A 20,981-nucleotide genomic window follows, 5' to 3' on the forward strand; every position below is an offset into this window, starting at 1 on the left:
ACTTTCCTCACACAATTCACAAACACACACCCAGTCTGGAATGTACTACTTCCCTCTCTACTCTTCCCTCTCTACTTCCCTGAATTCTCATTTCTAATGGTCCAGATGAAGCGCCTCCCCCTGTCTTCTGTGAAACTTTTATTAAATATTATACTCTAAAGAAAATTCAACTACCTCCAAACTGCATTGCGGCTTCACTCCATTGAGGTCTCATCTACCCAACTGGATTGTCAATTCCTTTCACATTATTTGAACATATGTGTTGAGCTCTCATAGGCATCAATCAATCACCAAGAGCCAAGCTGTAGAACATTTATAGCAGGAAAAGTAGAGACACATACAACTTGTACAGGTAAACAATAACACACACTGATGATTTTTTCAGAGTCCATCTTAATACACAGCATCTGCCCCATTACCAAGAAACATGTCTTAAGTTCCTGCCTAGTTTTAACATAAGAGGTGGAGCAGTTTTCCAAGGTGGTGGGGATGACCACAAGAATTTATCTAGAATTGCTTGCATCAGTTTCGCATTCTCCAGCCCCCTTCATCAGCTTTGTAAACTCAACCCAGGTCCATAAAAGGCCAAATACTAGTCATTTCCCACAGAAAATAAAAGTCTGGCTCAGGAAAATCTCCCTGAGAGGCTAATGCTCCCCTATAGCAGCAAGGACCCACTGGAAAAACCAAAAACAATTTTTAAAAAACTTTAATATCTTTTATGGTTCCCTCAGAATGGATTTAAGGTTGGCACGAAGGACTGCAGGTGGGGCAGGGCCATACAGAGTCCAGCTGTTGCCACTCTTTCTTAACAAGCATTCCCCTCCCTGCCATCCCATCTCCCTAGCAAAACAGTAAAAGTTGTAACAATTCATCTAGATTGTGCCTACACCTGATGCAAATTTCCCTCTCTTATGCTCAGTTTTATGCACTGTAATATAATCTAAAAGGGTGCAGGACTTTCAGCCCACCCAGGACAAATCTTAGTACTAGTTGTTATAATGGGCTGTACCTGAGGCTGACTGTTGGATGGTGAGGAAGTCTCCTCCAACCCTCAGAAGAGGGTGCGCAACAACCAGAGTTTGGGTAGCTGTGTCTGAACCCACTTCCTGGTACTGTTCTGCAACCATGGCCCCAATTCCTCCTCATTCAGGAGCACGAAAGAGAAGGACCATGGATTGTCAGGTTGATCACAAAATTTGGTTAACATATTTGCTAGCAATCCCTATAGACATCCTTCAATCCTTGGTCCACAAGGCCCTCATCCACTTCTAGAAAGCCATGGCTGTCAGCATGCTATCCTTGTCCCCCAGTCAAGGACTGTGAAGGCGCTGAGATTTTGCCCTATTGCAAGCTAACAAGTTAGTCTACCAGTTTCCTGGATGCTGGTAGAACACATGAGACTCTGGCTCACATACAATGAATCTATTGTTCATGGCCCAGCAAGTAGCCTGGTGATCAGCAAACCTCAATCAGTTCCTCCTTATCTCCAAGTCCTACAGACAGACGCCTGCACACACAGTGGGCTGCACAGCAGGAGAGGAACCCTGAGCTTGGGGAATCGGGATTTTTATAATAGGCAGTGTCTGTCCTTTACTCCAAAGGGATGACACTATCTCCCAAGGCTGCAAAGCAAGCTTGCCCTCTACTTGGGTAGGGGGAGTGGGTGGCAGGAAGAGGTGGAGGGGAAGAAGACCCTCTCTCTGTCTTCCAAGGCTGCTCACTATACAAACATCCTTGACAAGATCGCGCAAGACACAGAGGGCTAGTGCCTCGCTTAGCAAGACATGCAGAGATGCAAGAGATCCATGGAGAACTGTCTTGCAACAGGGATAAATTGCAGGAAAACGGAATAATTAAAAAAAAAAAAAGTACTGGAAGCACACAGATTTGTGGTGAGATACTCCAGTCCACATTTATAAACAAACAAATATGAAGGAGCTCTTAGAGATTTTTAAAGCTCACCAATACTAGCTCTGACCGTCTTGACCCACTTCACAAACTTACAACACATTTGATAAAAACTCTTTGGTAGTCTATCAAATCACAACTGCAACATCAAAAGCAATATTACAACATTAACATTTTCTATTTTAATATTCTCCTCAACCTTTTTTTTTTTTAATTTGACTAACTTCACACACAAACCCAGCTAATCTTCACTGCTGGATGGTAACCAAAATAGAGTTCTTCAGATAAGCCCTCAGGAAAGTTGGAGGCTTGATTAAAGGAGAAATTTTAGAGTCATGGAGGTCAAAGTAGATTCCTTTTTAGGGAAATCAGTTTGGCATCACTGAAACATGATTATCTTCATAAGAACTTCCAAATTCTAGAACAAAAATATACTGAGTGCATGCTAATAGCCCAAGAAATAGGGCTAGCAGTTACAGAAGGAAGGCTGGCTTACCTTACATTCATCTCCTAAGCCCCATTTTCTTCCAGGACCCAGGCTGCTTAAGAGACGGCCACAACAATTTGACCTCCACCCTCCTAAGATCCTGTCTACAATGGCTTACGAAGGCAGGGATAAGGGCCACATTCCAGGTTGGCCTCAGTTATGTCTAAATGTCAATTTGCTTATCCCACGCAGTGAAACATATGAACATCCTGAGGCAGACATCCGTTAAAGGGATAGGGTCAGGTTCCCCAGTAAGCTTTCTCGACCCAAAGGACAGACAACAATGTGCTGCCTTTATGATTCTATGGCTCGACAGAATCACAGGTATGTTTATCATTCCATTACAATTCTTTACACTCTAGACCTTCTGTTCTCAATCGAGTCTGTTTTAGAGAAGTGCGCAATGTTTTAGTCAAGTACAAACACCATTAGTGTCGTGTTATTGTGTCCATGCGTATGCTGTGGATTAAGGCACTTTTTTCTGTTTGGATTACAAACCACATTATTTGATAAATATCTGAGAAAAATAGGAGTCTGTGGGTTGGAAATGAAAGTAGACTTTGCTTCTTCTATGAATACGATCCTTCTAAGAAAAAAAAAAGATTCTTGCAAGTGTTTAGTATTCTAAATAGCTTTATAATGGGGCAAAACCATGTTCTTGCGAACAGATCCAAGGTTCTTATTCTGGTATAATTTATACTCCTCTGATCAAACAGGAAGATCAATGAGAAGGTCACCAATTTCCTGGGCAACATCCTCTTCCATTCCCACACCTAAAGCTCCATTAACGAGTTTGTGTATTTACACCCTGCTTTATCTACAATGGATTTTTTTTTTCTATTAGAATTACTAACATCGGCTTAATTCCACTGCGCTTTTGCAAGGGAGATTTAAAGAGCATAGAAAGATCATTTCCTAAAAAATGTCACCTTCAATTTTCAACACATAACCCTGTTCTATTTCATATCCCTTTAGAGTAACATTACTTGCTAATACTTACAGCATAGGATGTCAGCAGTCCTTCCAAGCCTAAATGACTAAGGCCTTTGATCCAAGAGCCACACTTGTTCATATTGGCATCTAGATAATACAACCTTAATATCTAATTTCCAGATGCTAGAAAAAAGTTGAATCCCTGCTTCCCTAATTTACACCATAATAAGAGCATAAAACATACTACCTCAAAAGCTATTTCCATATCTCAAACTTTTAAAGTACATTTTTAATTCAATAATCTAAACATATTCACTACAATGCATCTAGTGATATTAACTCTTACTCTACTTTCCCCCACCAGATTTGCAATAAGGTTCTTTTTAGTTGTGACCACCATCTCTTTAAGTATGTAGAGAATTTGGGTTTTCTCAACAAGAAAATATTGGTAACTCTGATTTACCTCCCAGAGCTTAAAAATTTTGAAATGAAAATGTTTTATTGCTAAATCCCTGCACTGAAAGAGTTGTCATAAGGAAATCAGAAGCGAGCTGGCCTAAAGCTTGGTCACTCTGGGCAGGAAGTGGCTGAGAAATGTGTAGCAGTAGATTTTACACTGTTTTCATCTGCTGTTCACTTTGGCCAAACACCAAAGATCAAACTATGTTCCTCTATCCCCTCCCAGCAAACACAGCAAAAAAAAAAAAAAAACTCACCAGAATGAATAGGAAGGAGGTTCCTTCTGATGAAACTCGCCCAAGGTTATGGTCTGGATTTTACAGATTTGCTAATATATGCCAGAAACAAAATTAGAGATTTTGTCATATTATAAACATTAAAGAGAACAGCCTGCAGACCACCTAGGGTTCCCTCACAGATTGCACTTTGTAAATTCAAACTCCGGGGCTATTTGGAACCCAGGCCTTTTGCTAGGTGATGCTCCCACCACTAAATACAGGAGGAATACAGGCAGCAATTGCACATAAAACTACAGCGATCCGGGAAATGATTTGCTGTAACATATGAACAAAGAAATCAGGTCCCAGCGGCAGATAATCAAGTCTCTCTTCTTAGAGTAAGAGGGCTCCAGACCTCTGCTCTAAAATCAAAACTGGATGAACATGATCAGGTTCCTTTTTCACTTCTGAGTACCAACTTTAAAATAACTACACAAATTCACACCTTGAGCCTAGTAAGAGGTCAGGAATGGGAGACTGAACTTACAAATATGCAAATAAGTCTCACAGTAATTAATAAGAATTAAAGATCAGAAGCCTCAATTAGTAGTAATATGAAATAATTTGAAATATTTAAGTGTTAGATCATTTTTAAGGACACAGTGACTAAAATTAATGTAATTTTTTCAGAACTGTCTGAACTAATTTTTGTGAAAACAAAAAAAGGGGGGGGGGCTGAGCTAAAATCTCATATTCCAAATTTAGTCAGCTACAAAGTTTCAAACTGACCCCCCACATACATACAACCTCAAAAAATTTTACGTAAGATAGTTTTTAACAAAAATACTGCAAATAAATCATCCTTGAATACTTTTAGATTTTCCCCAGTGCACCACAACTCACATCCAGAAACCCAAAGAAAACAACCACTGAAATGTCTGAGATCTGCTATGGAAATCCAGAGCTCCAGGACAAGAAAAGGAGAGAGAACAAGGCAGACGGCCTGCCCTTTGCTTGGTCAGCTCTGGTCTTTTGGAGGTCCTAACGCTTGTGCATTAATATTGTGAGCCCATAAAAGCCAGTGGAACACTAAAGTAATAATAAATACATAAATAAAAATAGGCACTGGTTAGAGGCAGAGGATCTATTTTCCACCACCCTGCTGAGGTACATTTGACCACCAAAGGCAGGAAAGCCATTAGTAGCCTGAACTAATGGGTACCGTGGTTTCAAATGAGATTTTTTTCATGATGGACACAATGTGATCTCAGCAAAGTTTCTCCTTTAAGAAAAATAAAGCTTCTATTTCAAATAGTACTTATTAGGCTTAATACCATTAGGGGACCATTAAGGATTTGTGTTGTTACTGCTTTAACTATCAGTTACTTGCTAAATCAAAACTTGTGGGTAGTTAACCTGACCGAAAGTCAAGGTTTAGGAATGCAAGAGCTAATCCAAGGAGGCCTTTTTCAGTTTACCACTTTCTATCTTTTCTCATCACACCATTATCTCTGTTATCACTTATTTGTCTGGAATTTAGAAATAAAATTCATTTCCTTCATCAAATCCACCCTACCCTCCCCAAAAAGCACTGAATACCACATGATTTTAAGAATTCTCCATAAACTTTATTAGTGGCAAGGTAAATTATAATCCAAAACCAAATTAAACAATTCTGCCTAATGAAACATTCTGAACCACTATTAACTGCCTATAACACATCCAGCAGATACCGGTTTAAAAGCCAACAATAATTCCCTTTGCAAATTAATGGTAAAAAATATAATTGTTTTGAGTCAATATCCACTAATACTTGAAAGTACAAATATAAATTAAATAAAGTTCAAAAACACATACAATAAAATATTGTATAAAACCAGCTAATTTTAAAAGAGTTGCTCAATTTACTTTGTAGTATTTATTTTTTTATATAAACAGTACATATCTTCTGGATCACACATTAAAGTTCACATCCAGACGTGTTTTCTATCATATCCTTATTCTTTCTTCATTGTTACAGTCTTAATTTTCACTCCTGGTTGGATTTTTCTTCCTTGGCAATTCTTTTTGTGACCCCACTGAAATATTTCTCACGAAAGGAATTATGACCTCGGTATGGCAGAATCTGATCACTTAAGAGACGTGAATACCGGTCCCGGTTCTGCTTGGTTGGAAAATACAGAAAAGAAAGCGCTTGAGTTATTTCTTTGGTTAGCTTGCAACCAAAGTAGTCATTTACTTTAAGCAAAATCTTGTCCCCTAGTACACATTTGTTTTTCCTTATTAACTAAATCAGAAATATACAACCACTTTACATCTGCATCATCCTTGGTTATCCCAGGTGCTCCACTGGCTTCTCGTCATCTAGCCTCACCACAATCTTCTGCAACAAGTACTCTTCCTGAGAAAGCTGAGACCCGGGGAGGGTAAAGACAACTGCCCTCGTGCTCAGCCTGGGCCACAGTTTGCATCACCTGATTCCTGATTTAGCACAGACTGAAATCATCTGGGACTATGAGTAAGAACTATCACGCAAGGAAGCTTCTACTCCAGAGAAAGCTTCTACTTCTGTAACAGATTACAGCCTTCATATGATATCACACAGATGACTGTTTGGGGGAATAGCCATGCCAGTTACTGAAGTAACCAGTTTCCAGCAACTTCAAGTAACCCTGGTAGACGAAGTCACAAGCTAAACAAGTGATTTCCACACTTCCGGACTTCAGACACAGGGAAGGACCAGTCCTCAGACTGGAGTCTGTACATGGAAATATCCCTCTGGGCTAGACATAAGAGGTATTTGGGGCTTAGAAAACTGAGGGGCCAGAACACTGGCAGGAAACATGAAATATCAGTTTCCCAATCCAATTTCACTAACCATCACAAACTGTGGGAAAACATCTAATTAGATATAAAATCTCATTTCTCATGCACTTCTGTAAATTCATATTTAATTACACATTGATTAATGTGATTTTGAAAATAGGTAAGGAGAATCAATCAGAAAATATGAAGCTTAATTTTTTATCCCAATTTTAGTATCCAAATTGTAGCTACACATATATCAGGAATGTATCAATCCTTAAAATATTTTCTTATTTTTGCTGAATGTTCCCGTATGAAATGAGTTATCTTCATCCTCCCATTAAAAAACAAACAAACAAAAAAACCTAGGTTTAGCCAAACTAAAATTATGTTGGCTCATTTGTTTATTCAGAAACTGTTTTGTTACACACCTCAAAACACACACAAAAACAAATTATTAAAAAGTATTAGATATGTCCACAGTTCCTAATTCATCAAAAACAAATAGGTGGTGGCTTAAATTTTATGGCACTAAATATATGACAGTTCTAAATTCCAGCAAACACAGAAAAACCTGCGAATGATTATTAACTTCAGACTCTCTACACAGAAAGATAACTTTGATTCAGTCAACCTATAGGTATGCCATTAAAGAATCCCAAATCAGAGGTAGTATTTACAGGGTATTTTTTACATGTCAAGGACAATGCTAAATATTTTACAGCACTATCTAATATAAATTCGTATCAGTTCTATGAGACAGATATACTATTATCACCATTTTACAGATGAGGAAATTCCCTAAAAAGGACAGGCTCAAGACAAACTAGCTGGTAGGTGGCAGAACAAGGATTTGAACCTGGTTGTTTGACCCCAGAGGCTATACTCATAACTACATCATAAGGTTTTCTCCAGAAGAGCCCACTGCTTTTCCCAACCCAAGAAGCAGGAGTAGCTCTAGAAATAAACAGGTGACAGGCTAAGACCTGACTAGCGAGGCTGCCTACCAGGAAAGGAACAGAACTGAATCAGAAGTACAATCATACTCCGTTGATTAAGAAGATATATTTCAATAACACACAATTTTCATACCAGGAGGACATACAGGAAGCCCTGGGGATGCTTGTGGGATACCATAACCCTAGGGACAGAGTGAATTTTGCAGGAGGACACATATCTGGTCCACATCTCAGGCCTGTACCCATGACAGCAGCCGTATATCCAGAACACAAATGTACCAGTGTTTAACCTCAACTTGTTCATTTCAACTTTCACCAGACGTCTGACTGAAGGGTCACAGGAAAGGAACATGCCATCCATCCACTTCTCTGGGTATTCTAATCCTGTCCTTGTGTCAATTAAGATCTCCAGAAAACTTGTCCACTTCCAAAACTACATTAGCTTAATCCTGGCAGAAGTGCTTTTCGTTGGCTGTATTTTAAGGCTATGTCTGGATGCTGCCATTTCTCATGCAGTTCACTGCACCAGCCTCCACCCACTCATGACACTGGAAACCTGGTTCTACTCCCTTTCCCTCCTCCTCTCACACTTCATCAGTCAACAAATCTTAGATTCTACATCCTTGATCTCTCAAATTCACTTTTCCTCTTCACACAGAGTTCCAGAACTTTAGTTTAGGTCTTCCTTCTCTCTCTCTCTCTCTCTCTCTCTCTCTCTCCCCCCCGCCCTGACTCCCTCTCCCCCTCCTTCCCTCCTCCACTCCCTCTTCTTCCTCCTAAATGGTCAATTGCCTTGCCTTCTTTGGCTCTCTCTCCAAGCTGTTCCCCATACTGAGAGACCGAACTCAATGTATTAAAATGCATATCTAATATGACATATTAGAAAATCCAAATGAGTTCAAATTTTCCCCAGTTCTGAGGTTTTTCTCTTAATGTTTGGGAGTTAGATTCAATTATGCATCAGTTTACTGGATGCCATCTCCTTGCTTTCCTCACCTGCACAGGAGGAATCAAAATACAATCAGACATAAGGCTTCCCAGCTCTGCTTTTTGTCCTCTATTCTCCCTGTGGATCCTCTAGGCCATGCAAGATCATTGCCATCCCCGAATAGACTATCCCAGAGCTGGAGCAGTGTAACAGAAAATGTGCGATTCCAGTGTGTAATCTTAGAAGGCAGAGTCATGTTAAGACAGCTGAGGATGGGATGGGATGGAGAACCGACTCAAGGCTCAGTTGCTCTGCCTAGCAGCCATAGCTTGCTGGGATACAGCTCATTGGGGGAAGCGGAAGACAAAAAAAGGAGCACAATGTAAGACAAAGCACAATGTAAGACAGGTTTCTTTGACTTGAAGGACATAAATAGGGCAAACTGGTGGTAAAGAACAGAGATATAAATTAGAGTTAGACACTGGAAATTAACAAGAGAAGCCTGAAAAACCCAGAAGTCATGGTTAAAAACCTATACTCACTAATGGTTAAGAAAACACATACTACCTATAACATTCTTCAAATGAATACCTGAGATCCCAAGAATTCCCTCAGAATAAAGTAAAAGCAAAATAAGCTCTTAAATGACTCTGTGTTCAGTGCTTCAAGGACACAGTGGAAGAGATGCCTGCTACTGGAAAAGTTGGGAAAGACCATTAACCTTGGAAATGCAACCTCTGGGGGAAAAAAATCCTACCTTCTTTATCTCCCAGGTGGTCAAGAAGAAACAGTGGGCAGTCTGTGTTCCTGTGCTGGAATGCTCACCTGTACGAGACCGACTGCCCCCTGACTAAGAAAAAGAAGATTCATAACAAAGATCCCCAGAGGACCCAAAAGCTCCAAATCCCTTGTGCAGCCAGGGATCTGGCAAGGGTCATTCTAACAACCAGCAGCAGTAAGTCCTGTTTCAGAATGTGCCAGACTCCAGGGACTTTGGCTACCATTTTCACCTAAGTTGGAAAAGCCCACATGAAAATGTCCCACATGAAACATTCAGTGTCTACTGTCTAACATGTATCATCCCATACATAATACCATATGTAGAAACACCATATAGCTATGAACATGAACAATACACATTTAAAATCTCCCCTAGTCTATATGAAGTATACTATTTGCAGCATTCAGAATTTATGTCGCCTCAATGACAGCAAACTCAATTTTTGTTTTCCTCTTTTCTCCCAACCTCTCCTTCATACTATCTTTGGATTAGTGTACCAGGGCTAACACTTGAGATGATGATATTCAACTCCACATATTTTTCAACACATTTTCAAGGCTCTTCTCTATGCACATTCCCTGCACATCTCAACAAAGAATATCTGCAGATTTTCTTTTCAACTCAGTATCTCAAAGGCCAAAGTGTTTACTTAAAGGGAGAAGAGTCTCCTCAAGCAACAAAACCTTTTGTCTCCTTTATTAACTCAAGCTTGTCTCAGTGTCTGACTTCTGATCTCTCTAACATTTCCAAATTTGTCTACCACCACCAGTCATGGTATCATCTATATATCCTGAAACTTAAGGTCTGCCAATTTTTAGCAAGCAAGAAATACTTGATGGAAAATAACGCACACAAGTAATTATGAAACAACGAGCAAAACCTACGTTGATGAAAGTTTCCGGATGACCTTTACCAAATTTCATAACTACTGGTTACATGTTGCAGCATGGTTATATGAATAAAATATTACACTAAGACTGTTGATTACACTATCTATTGTTTATTGTCATTTTACCATAACCATGAGTTTCTGTAGGAAAAGTTGTGCTAGCCACAAAAGGCTATATAAGGGAAATATATAGCTTTCAAACATATCACTTAATCTTGTGAGGCAATCAGTGATTGTAAATATTAAAAGAAACATACAAATTCTGATTTAACAAAGGAATTAATATTGTATTTATTACCAAATATGTGCTTTACATAACTATTTAATTTTCTGTATCTTTTTATAGCAGATTATTATCTGTATTTTGCAGAAAAGGAAACGGAGACTGAAAGAGTTTAACTTGCCACAGGTCACAGGGGTCAGACTTCAAAGCTCATGCTTTTTTACCTTATACTTTATTTTAGTAGAAATTACATCAAAACAATGGCTAAAGAGTTAATTTTCCACATGGTAGATTAGTGGAGTTTGACATTTAGAGGATATCTCTCACTGAACAGCAATGTTACGGTAGCACATATTTCAGATCTAAATTTTTAGACAGAACCCCATCAACCACTGTCCCTCCCAACCGATTTCCTGTCCTATCAGTACCACTAATTGTGAACATAAACCACGGGAGGAATTTTAACACATTTGCCAAAGAAACTAAAGGAAGCCTTAAGAGTTGGTGGGACTTTTATGCGTACACTGCCCTCTGCTGGCCGAAGCTGATAAATCCTCTCTAGCATTTCTTCAGGTGGATTGAAACAGGTTGAAACCAAGCAGACATGCGCAGCGAGAAGTGCTCTGTGTCCCAGCCACATTGTCACGCAGCCCCAACATGACCAGGGTGGCTTTTTCCCTCACGGGAGCATTAGCATTTTTTCATATCATTTCATTCGTTGAAAGAATGAAGTGGAAATCATTATTTATATATATATATTCACTTTGGTGATTCAAGATGTATTACTGTCACTGTGTCCAACCTAGAATTGCAAACTGTTCTTTAGAAGAAAGTACATAAATGGGACCTTATTCAGTTAATCCTTAGCTATTTTCAAAACTAACTGTACACTGAAATAGAGAATCAAAGAGAATAAAAAAAGACATTTAGAGGAAAAGTACTTCGGCCACTTCATAATTTAATACATTTTAATCTAAAGGGGAACAAATTCCCAAGCAAAAAAACACAGGACGGTATGTTCTGCAGTAACAATTAAAACTGACACTTTATACAGAAATATGTGACATTCTGGGTTATTATTGTGAGAAAACACATATATCCAAGTGTTTCTCAAATTGAGCATCATAAACTGCTCAGATTTTGAAGGAAGCAAAGATTCTGCATTGAGAACTCCCCTAAGGTAAAATATCCTTCTTAATAACCACCCTTTCCCAGAAATGTGCCATTCTCTTTTATTACCCACTCCTTAAACAAAGGGAAGGCAATTCCACTGCTTTATCAGTTTGCTTCTTGCAAAGAAATGAGGCCTTGGTATTATGGGATTAAAATGCATTGCACTACTGATTTTTGAAGAGTATTTTCACAGTAACAGTGAAATTCAGAGCATTTTCAAAAAGAAAAAGTTTTGATTAGCTATAACTATCTGTTCCTACTCATGCTTCAGAAGAACGATTTAAATCCTACTGAACCTGTTTTTATTCTAGAGGTGACCAAATAATAAACAGTTACTATTCATTCTGTATTTATTGAGTAGTGGGCAAAAAAATTCACAGACCTTATGTACTAGCTGCACAGAGAAACAGTAAACAGTATACAACCAAACATATATTTAGAAATTGCAATTAAACACTGAAAAGAAAAGACCACCCTGTGAATTTAAGGAAATACTTAAACAGATGGGTGAAGGGGGTGGACAAGGAAGGCCTCCCTAAGGAGGTGACATTTATCTAAGACCGAAAGGATAAATTAAACTTACTTATACAAAGAAGGGATAAGAAATTATGACAGGCAGATAAGACATGATATGAGAAGATCCTGAGACTGGAAGGAGGTAAAAACATTACGCACATTGCAAGAAGGCTCATGTAGCCGAAGCTTGGTAAACAAAAGATGGCACAAAATGAAATTGGAGAGACAAGTAATTGGAGAGACAAGTAAAGGCCCAGATCAGGAGGATATATGAATGATTTTGAATTTTATTCTTTTTTTTTAAATTGTAGAATATAACATACATACATAAAAGCGACAACCTTCCAAGCGCAATTCAACAAGTAGTTAGCAAATCTCAAAGAATATCATAGGCCACAGATACACTTTCAGCCACCTCCCCAAAGCAAAACACAGCATATATACAAAAAGGCAATATCCCTCAATGCACTATTCAACAAGTAGCTACAGAACAAACCTCAAAGGATGCCATGTATCAAATTTATTCTAACTTCCACATAAACTCATTGAGTTTAAGCAGGGGGTTTCATTATCTATTAATTCTGAAAGATAATCTGGCCACTTACTGTGTAGGAAATGGAAGGGAAGGAGCAACTGTAGCAGTGGAAGCCAGCTGGGAGACAAGTTCAGTAGCCCCGGAGAGGGACCTGCACATGGGGTATAAAAATATGTGCAAAAAAAATACTATCCACTTCAGTGTCCCAAGCCAGATTTCTACAAGTCATCCATAACTCCTGTCCCCCTTACCCCAGTTATCCAACCAGCCACTAAGTCCTGTCATATCTCCCTTCCCAAAAAGGCTCCATTCCATCATCTCCTCTACTATCTCCAATTCTACCTCTCTTAATTTACAGCTTCATCATCTGTGCCTGATCATGCCAGCACCCACTTCACTGGTATCCCGGGTATCTTCCCATACTGTAAACTGGTCTGCACACTGAACTGCCACTCTCCTAATAACCCCATGGGATCATGATCACCAACAGAACGACCTTAAAACTTTGCTACATGAGGCCCTTCAACACAGAGCCTCCTATTAGGTGTCCAGTTCTTCACTGGCCAATCCCCCAGAATACTCAGTATCGCAGTCATGCTGAAACATCCAGGGTTTCCTAAATGCACCACAACCCCACTCACACCCCTGTACCTTTGCTTGAAATGTTGGCTGCCCACCAGCTCATCTACCACACTTGCCTTGAGCATCAGCTTCTCAGGCAGGTGCCTACAGCACCCACCATGTCATGGGGGGATGGTGGTGTGAGCATCTGTCCCGTGGAACAAGGTCTCTAAGGATAAGGACCACGCCTCGTTAGTCGGTTAAGCCCCAACACCTGACACAATGGTCACATAAATACATGCTGACTGAAGAAAGCCATGGCTTTCCTCTCAGGAAACATGTAATCAAGTTGGGGGTGGGTGTATAAAAATATCAAAAGTACATGAAGGTAAAATAGCAAAAAGACATAGCTACGTTTCCCATTCTTGTAGCAGCTTTCCCCAAATTTCACCTGTCCTCAAGACCTTCATTAGTATCTGTTTATTCACTCTTGGTAAAAACTTACCCTTCTTGACAGAGAAAAGAACAGTCATCAGATTTGAATTTCCTCAGCTTCCTTGCCCCCCACCTCTACTACAAATTAGCTTCCCCTTGCTTACCTCTGCAGCCTCATCTCTCACCAGCCCTCTACCACATTCTAACACCAAAATCTCTCTCAGAGTGTTCCATCACTTTCAAAGAAGTTAATTTTATAAAATCCTCAAAACATCAGTGAAATCAGCTAAGGAAAATAATCAACTTATGACTCTTTTTTAAAAACCAGGGACTTTTCCTAGAAAGGTGTCGTCTTGGTGATGAGGTTGCAGAATTCTATACCATTCAGCAGAAGGCCAAATGCTTCTATTGTAATTATACGTCAGGCTTAAGTTGTTCTTTTACTCACTGACAGCTCCTGATGATGAGATAACGATTTCTTCCACCTCACTAGTAATAACCTTAAGTCATTTATACTCTAAAGTGACAGTAGTTTATATAAAACAGCAGTTTCATTGCACACATTTGAATACAAATGGCTTACCAAACGTATTCTCTGATAAGTGAAAACCAGTGAGGCTGTCATCACAGTAAGAGCCACCACAACTGGGGGTGCTGACCTGATTTTGTCAGAAAAGACTTCAGGATTCATGAAACCAACAGAAGCCAAGAGACAAATTCTCAAATAAGGTGAGAGGAAGAAGGCAAAGAAATGGAAGAGAAAAAGTGGGTAGATTTTCTTTCCTGCAATCAGCAGAGTGAAATAAAATGGAAGTGACACTGCTGAATACAGTGGGCCTAAGTTCAGCTTCAGGGTAATTACCCATGTCCGGCTTTTGTTTAAAAATCCTGCTCCTCTTATCAAAGCTTCCCACTCTTCTACATCTGGTACTGGACAGTAGCTATAGAAACCACTGGTGCTAAAGTCATACAACTATAAACAGCACTGGCCATTTCCAAACCAAGGACAAGCAGGTCAAAAGTCTGGCATCCAATACTATGAAGAGAAACTCCCAGCACACTCATAATGGGAACAAGGTAAGGTCGAAAATCTTCATCCCTAATTGAGGAATTTACACATAATCTGTACTTTTTTAAAAAGTTCATTTCCCAGTAAGATATCAAATTACCTAGACTCTCTGAACACATTTTACTACACATATATTAAAATCTTCACACCTACAGTTCTGAAATGTAAGTGACATTTGAAGAATGAACTTGGACTTCTGGCACACAGCATATAACTTCTCTCTAACTGTAAGTAAAGTACTGCGGCTCTTGGTGCTTCTGTATCAAGATGATACAGAACTGCTCGCACTTTCTACATGCTGTCTACTAAAGTCTATAACTCCATAAAATTCAAAACTTAACTATACTTACTAAAAGAATACAGGGTCAACAACACCAGATGAAAATGTAATGACATTTTATTAGTTACTATAAAGAATATTTAATTAAAACTAAGAAGACTTGTGCCTACCCTTGTAAGCAGCAAAGGATGAGTGACAGGCAAGGACACTGTTTTGGTTTGCTAAAGCTGCCAAATGCAATATACCAGAAATGGGCTGGCCTTTACAATTGAGATTTATTAACTTATAATTTACAGTTCTTAGGCCAAGAAAATGTCCAATTCAAGGCCTCAACAGGATGATACATGGACTCTGAAGACAGGCTGCTGGCATCTGGGACACCTCTGCACATGGAAAGGCACATGGCCAGCATCTGCTGGTCTTTCTTTCCGGGGTTTCATTCTTTTCAGCCTCTGGCTTCAGTGGCTTCCTCCCAGCTTCACTGGGACTTTTTCTAAGAGCTTCTCTTAATTTTCTCTCTCAGATTTTGTATGCATTTTAACCTCTTTAAAGGACTCTAGCAAGAGGATCAAGACCCACCCTGAATGATGTGGGTCACATCTCAACTGAAATCACCTAATCAAAAGGTCCCACCGTAATAGTTCTACGCCCATAGAAATGAATTAAAAGAACATGGCCTTTTCTGGGGTACATAACAGCTTCAAACCACCTCAGACATGCACAGGCATTTGCAGGTGTACTCATTTGCTTCAATCTGGAGACTGTTCACCACCTAAGTGACTTTCTAAAATCTTCACAATCCATTAAAAGAAAAACTAACAAAAATGCAAATACATTTATATAAAGATCAAAAACAAGCAAAACTATTTTGTTCAGGGATGAATTCTATAATAATGATACTACACACAAAAAAAGCCAGAAACTGATCACCGTAAAAGGCAGAATAGTGGTTATACCCGGGGGGGGGGGGGAAGAGTTTATGACCAGAAACAGACTCAGAACATCTACATCATTTTGTATCTAGGCCCTGGTGGTGATGACATAGATGTTTACTTTATAATTATTCATTAAGCTGCACATTTATGGTTGGAGCAAAGCATGCACACTAAAATCTCAGCATTGGATTCTTGGTGGATCATAGAGAAGGAAGAGGATGCAAGTTCATGTTTGATGTTGAAAAACACTAGAAAGATAATTCTATACTAATATGTTAATAATGCACATAATTATATGTTATATATATTACATATATAATGTGATAATATTTTAAGTAACCACATGATGGGTAAAAAAAATACAAAAAAAATATGAAGTGGAAAATGTGTCATTCATGCAAGGGAAAAAAAAAGCTCTACAAGATTATGCTCCACATAAACCTTTTATTTCGCCTAACCATATTTTGGACTCCCCAGATCACATTTTAGATAATTGAAGTTGGCCTACTGCTAAGATTCTTTAACACCATGACTGTTACTGTCATAGCTTGAAAACGTGAGCTTTAGAGCTGGAGAAAAAAAGGCAAATGTTCTCACTGTCTTCAGAGAACTGCCTGTTTCTGCAAATAAAATGGTCATATCCAAATAGCACCACATGTAACAGGATTCAGATATCTTGAATGATTGCCTTCCTGGGAGTAGAGCAGTAGACTTTTGCTTTTTCTTGTTTTAACAGAAAAAGAAATCATTTAAAACTAGTTATAATAGCATTAACGTAACAAAAAATCCAGTTTTTTATTTGGCAAAACCATTTAGTTGCACAAGTATAAAAGAAAATGTTGGATAATGAGCCTCCAGTGTTTAAACTCAAGGAAAAATACCATTAATAGCAAAATTAATTCAGAACTAAGTAGAGCACATGAACCTTAAAAATGAATTAATGCAGAGGATTGTGGGAATATAGCGAAGTAGGACACTCCAGGAATCAGTCCCTCCACCAGAACAGCTATCACACAGGCAGGAACTGTCTGAATCAATTATTTGAAACTCTGGAGTTTAGAACACTGTGCAGCATCCAGGGAAGAGCAGGAGGAAGAGGCTGATAAATTGTGGTAAATGAAAACGAATTGCACTCTCCAGGCAGTGGCTACCACCACCTGTCCCCTGGCATCCTGGCAGGCAACAGGTACTCAACTCCGGCCCCTGGTACAGCTTGCTGTTGCCAGGGTGGGGTATAAAGACCTAGTTTCCCAAGATCTGAAGGTGTGTGATCCTATCACTGATCCCTGCTTTGATTGGCAACTTCAGATTGCGGAGGGGCCCGACTCTGACAGTAGCCATTGCTCCAAACCACTCTGTGCAAAAGCAGCATGGGAGACTTAAAGTCAGAACCTATTCTAGTTTGCTAATGCTGCTGGGATGCAAAACACCAGAAATGGATTGGCTTTTACAAAGGGGGTTTATTCGGTTACACAGTTACAGTCTTAAGGCCATAAAGTGTCCAAGGTAACACATCAACAATCGGGTACCTTCACTACAGGATGGCCAATGGCACCCAGAAAACCTCTGTTAGCTGGGAAGGCATGTGGCTGGCGTCTGCTCCAAGTTCTGGTTTCAAAATGGCTCTCTCCCAGGATGTTCCTCTTTAGGCTGCAGTTCCTCAAAAATGTCACTCTTCAGTTGCTCTTGGGGCATTTGTCCTCTCTTAGCTTCTCTGGAGCAGAAGTCTGCTTTCAACTGCTGTCTTCAAAATGTCTCTGTAAGCTTCAGCTCCTCTCTCAGCTTACGTGCATTCTTCAAAGTGTCCCTCTTGGCTGTAGCAAGCTCGCTTCTTCCGTCTGAATTTGTATAGTGCTCTGGTAAACTAATCAAGGCCCACGCTGAATGGGCGGGGCCACACCTCCATGGAAATTATCCAGTGAAAGATCTCGAACACAGTTGAGTGATCACATCTCCACGGAAACATCCAATTAAATTTCCTGCCCACACAAGACTGCATCAAAGATAATGGCGTTTTGAGGGACACAATACATCCAAACCAGCACAGAACCCTTCTTCAAAATTATGGAAAACAGTTACAGGGCTGTATTTCCTGGGGAAGTGCCGAATCAAGAAAGCACAGCTTCAAGGAGCCACAGGAAAAGTTTCTGACTCCTTGCCAGCCCCTCCTTCATCCCCTCAGGGCAGTGTGGAGCCAGTGGGTGCTCCCTCTGCAAGTCCCTGGTCTGGTTCCAGCTTAGAAAGACTGACCTGGGAAACTCCTCTCCTACTAGACCCCCTCCCAGAATTTTCCCTCCAGGCAAAAGAAGTTGAGACAGAGAAAGCAGGGTAAGAAACAACTGAGTTGGGTGGCCTCTGGCAAAGGCTTACCTGTTTAAGTCCTGCGGTGGAGCACCCAGGAGCCGGAGAAAGTCTACTTCCTAGGAAGTTGAGGGGGCATTCAAATTCCTGTGAACAGGGGAACTCCGAAGGCCACTAGCAACCACAAGCCAAGGACAAGACAGAGGCCCAGAAAAGGACCCTGCACTTTGTATTCACCTTGGGCTGACCTTGACAGGAGGGCTGAACTCCAAGGAGAGCACAAGCCAACACAAAGCCAATGTGCAAAGACTATGAAAGGTGTTTTTGCATTGGTTTGTCTGGTTTTGTTACCTCTTGACAAGCAAGAACACCTGTCTTAACAATAGCTGAATACCAACTCAAGAAAAAGACAGCTCAGGGACTAAATCCCAGAGTTAACATTTTAAAATACTAAACAGTGTGTAACAAAAGATTATGAGACAAAGAAACAGGAATTGATGGCCCATATAGAGGAAGAGGATAAAAATCCAGCAAACATCAAAGAAGAAGACCAGACTGTGTAAATACTGGACAAAGCCTACAAAAAACTCATCTTCAATATGCTCAAGGAGATGAAGGAAAATACAGAGAAAGAACAAAAGGATACCAGGAAAATAGTCAATATGCTCAAGAAAATGAAGGAAAATACATTGAAAGAACTAAGGAAAAAAATGAATGAACAATATGAGAATCTCAATAAAGAGAGAAAAAAATTTTAAAAGGAACCAAACAGAACTACTGGAGTCAAAGACCACAATAACTTAATGAAAAACTCCTGGGAGGGTTTCAACAGCAGGTTGGAGCTGGCAGAAAAAAGAACCAGTGAATTCAAAGAAAAGACAATTGAAATGAGTCAGGTTGAAGACCAGTGTTCTGGTTTACTAAAGCTGTCATTATGCAAAACACCAGAAATGGATTGGCTTTTATAAAGGGGGTTTATTTGGTTACAAAGTTACAGCCTTAAGGCTATAAATGTGTCCAAGCTAAGGCGTCAGCCATAGGGTACCTTCACAGAAGAATCGCCAATGGTGTCGGGAAAATCTCTGCTAGCTCAGAAGGCACATGGCTGGTGTCCACCTGCTCCCATGTTGCGTTTCAAAATGGCATTCTCCAAAATGTTGCTCTTGGGGTGTTTTGTCCTCTTAGCTGCAGCTCCTCTTCAAAATGTCACTCTCAGTTGCTCTCCAAAATGTCACTCACAGCTGCTCTGCATGTGGACCTGTGCAGCTCTTTTTAAAGTACTCCAGTGATCCAATAAAGATCCACCCTGAATGGATGGGAAAAAACCTCCACAGAAATAATCCAATGAAACGTCTCGCCCACAGATGATTGAGCCACATCTCCATGGAAACACTGAACCAAGAGGTTCCAACCTAATCAACACTAATACATCTGCCCCCACAAGATTACACTAAAGAACATGGTTTTTTCTGGGGGTCATAATATATTCAAACCAGCACACAAAGTTAAAGTTATAAGGCCATAAAAGTGTTCACATTAAGGATCAACAAGAGGATACCTTCACTGAAGAAAGGCCAATGACATCTGGAACACCTCTGTCAGCTGGGAAGGCACGTGACTGGCATCTACTGTTCTTTGCTCCTAGTTTCTGGTTTCAAAGTGGCTTTCTCCAAAATGTCTCTGAGCTTCTGTCTCTCTCAGTTTCTCTCAGCTGCTGTACATCCTTATTTGTTCTCCTAGCGTGTTTCTCTTTAAGTGTCTGGGGGTCCTCTCTTAGCCTCTCCAGGGCAAACTCTGGGCTTCATCTCTTAGATTAGCATCTCTAAATGTCTTTCTGTCTGCATCTATAAGCATCTACAAGCATCTGGGTCTGTGTCAGCACTTAGCTTCTCTCCAAACTGTCTCTCTCAGCTTCTCTCTCTCCCTGAGCTCTCTTAAAGGACTCCAGTGATCTTATCAAGACCCACCTTGAATGGGCAGTGTCCATACCTCCATGGAAATAATTTAATCAAAGGTATCACCTACAGTTGGGTGAATCACATCTCTATGGAAATACTCAATGGAAAAATTCCACCCTAACCAAAAGACTAATAAGTCTGACCCCACAAGATTGCATTAAAGAACATGGCTTTTGTGGGGGGTATAATAGAATCAAACAGGACAACCAGAAAGACAAAAGAATTAGAAAAAGAGGAAATAGCCTAAGAGACCTGAGGGGGACCATCAAGCATACCAACATATACATTATGGCAGTCCCGGGGAGAAAAGAAGAGAAAGGAGCAGAAGGAATGTCCAACGAAATAATGACAAAAACTTCCCAAACTTGGCAAAAAAACTTGCATATGCACATCCAAGAGGCCCATCAAATACTAAACAGGACAAACTCGAAGAGAAATATGCGCAGACATGATAGTCAAACTGTTTAATGAAAGGGCAAGGAGAGAGCTCTGAAAACTCCAAGAGAAAAGCAACATGTTATGTACAAGGAAGTCCCAATTACATTAAATGACAATTTATCATCAGAAACCATGGAGGAAAGGAAGCAGTGGGTTGAAATACTTAAAATGCTGAGAGAAAACAATT

At 39.9% G+C, this 20,981-nt stretch overlaps 1 protein-coding gene across 5 annotated transcripts in view; it reads right to left on the reverse strand.

Annotated features, from left to right (window-relative positions):
- Positions 1-5,611: 5,611 nt before the first annotated feature.
- The window catches only part of TRMT11 (tRNA methyltransferase 11 homolog), an 86,742-nt gene continuing 71,372 nt past the window's right edge, over positions 5,612-20,981 (reverse strand). For 3 of the 5 annotated variants that reach the window (XM_037843715.1, XM_037843713.1, XM_037843716.1), the window contains one exon: positions 5,612-6,169. In XM_037843715.1, the coding sequence (XP_037699643.1) occupies positions 6,038-6,169 (132 nt within the window). In that variant the 3' untranslated portion in view covers positions 5,612-6,037. Of the gene's footprint in view, positions 6,170-12,887; positions 12,969-13,405; positions 13,608-20,981 lie in introns of those variants that run through there. The other 2 variants (XR_005217958.1, XM_037843714.1) reach the window with 2 other exon arrangements.

This window comes from Choloepus didactylus, chromosome 7 (assembly GCF_015220235.1).
Source record: "Choloepus didactylus isolate mChoDid1 chromosome 7, mChoDid1.pri, whole genome shotgun sequence".
Classification (NCBI taxonomy): domain Eukaryota; kingdom Metazoa; phylum Chordata; class Mammalia; order Pilosa; family Megalonychidae; genus Choloepus; species Choloepus didactylus.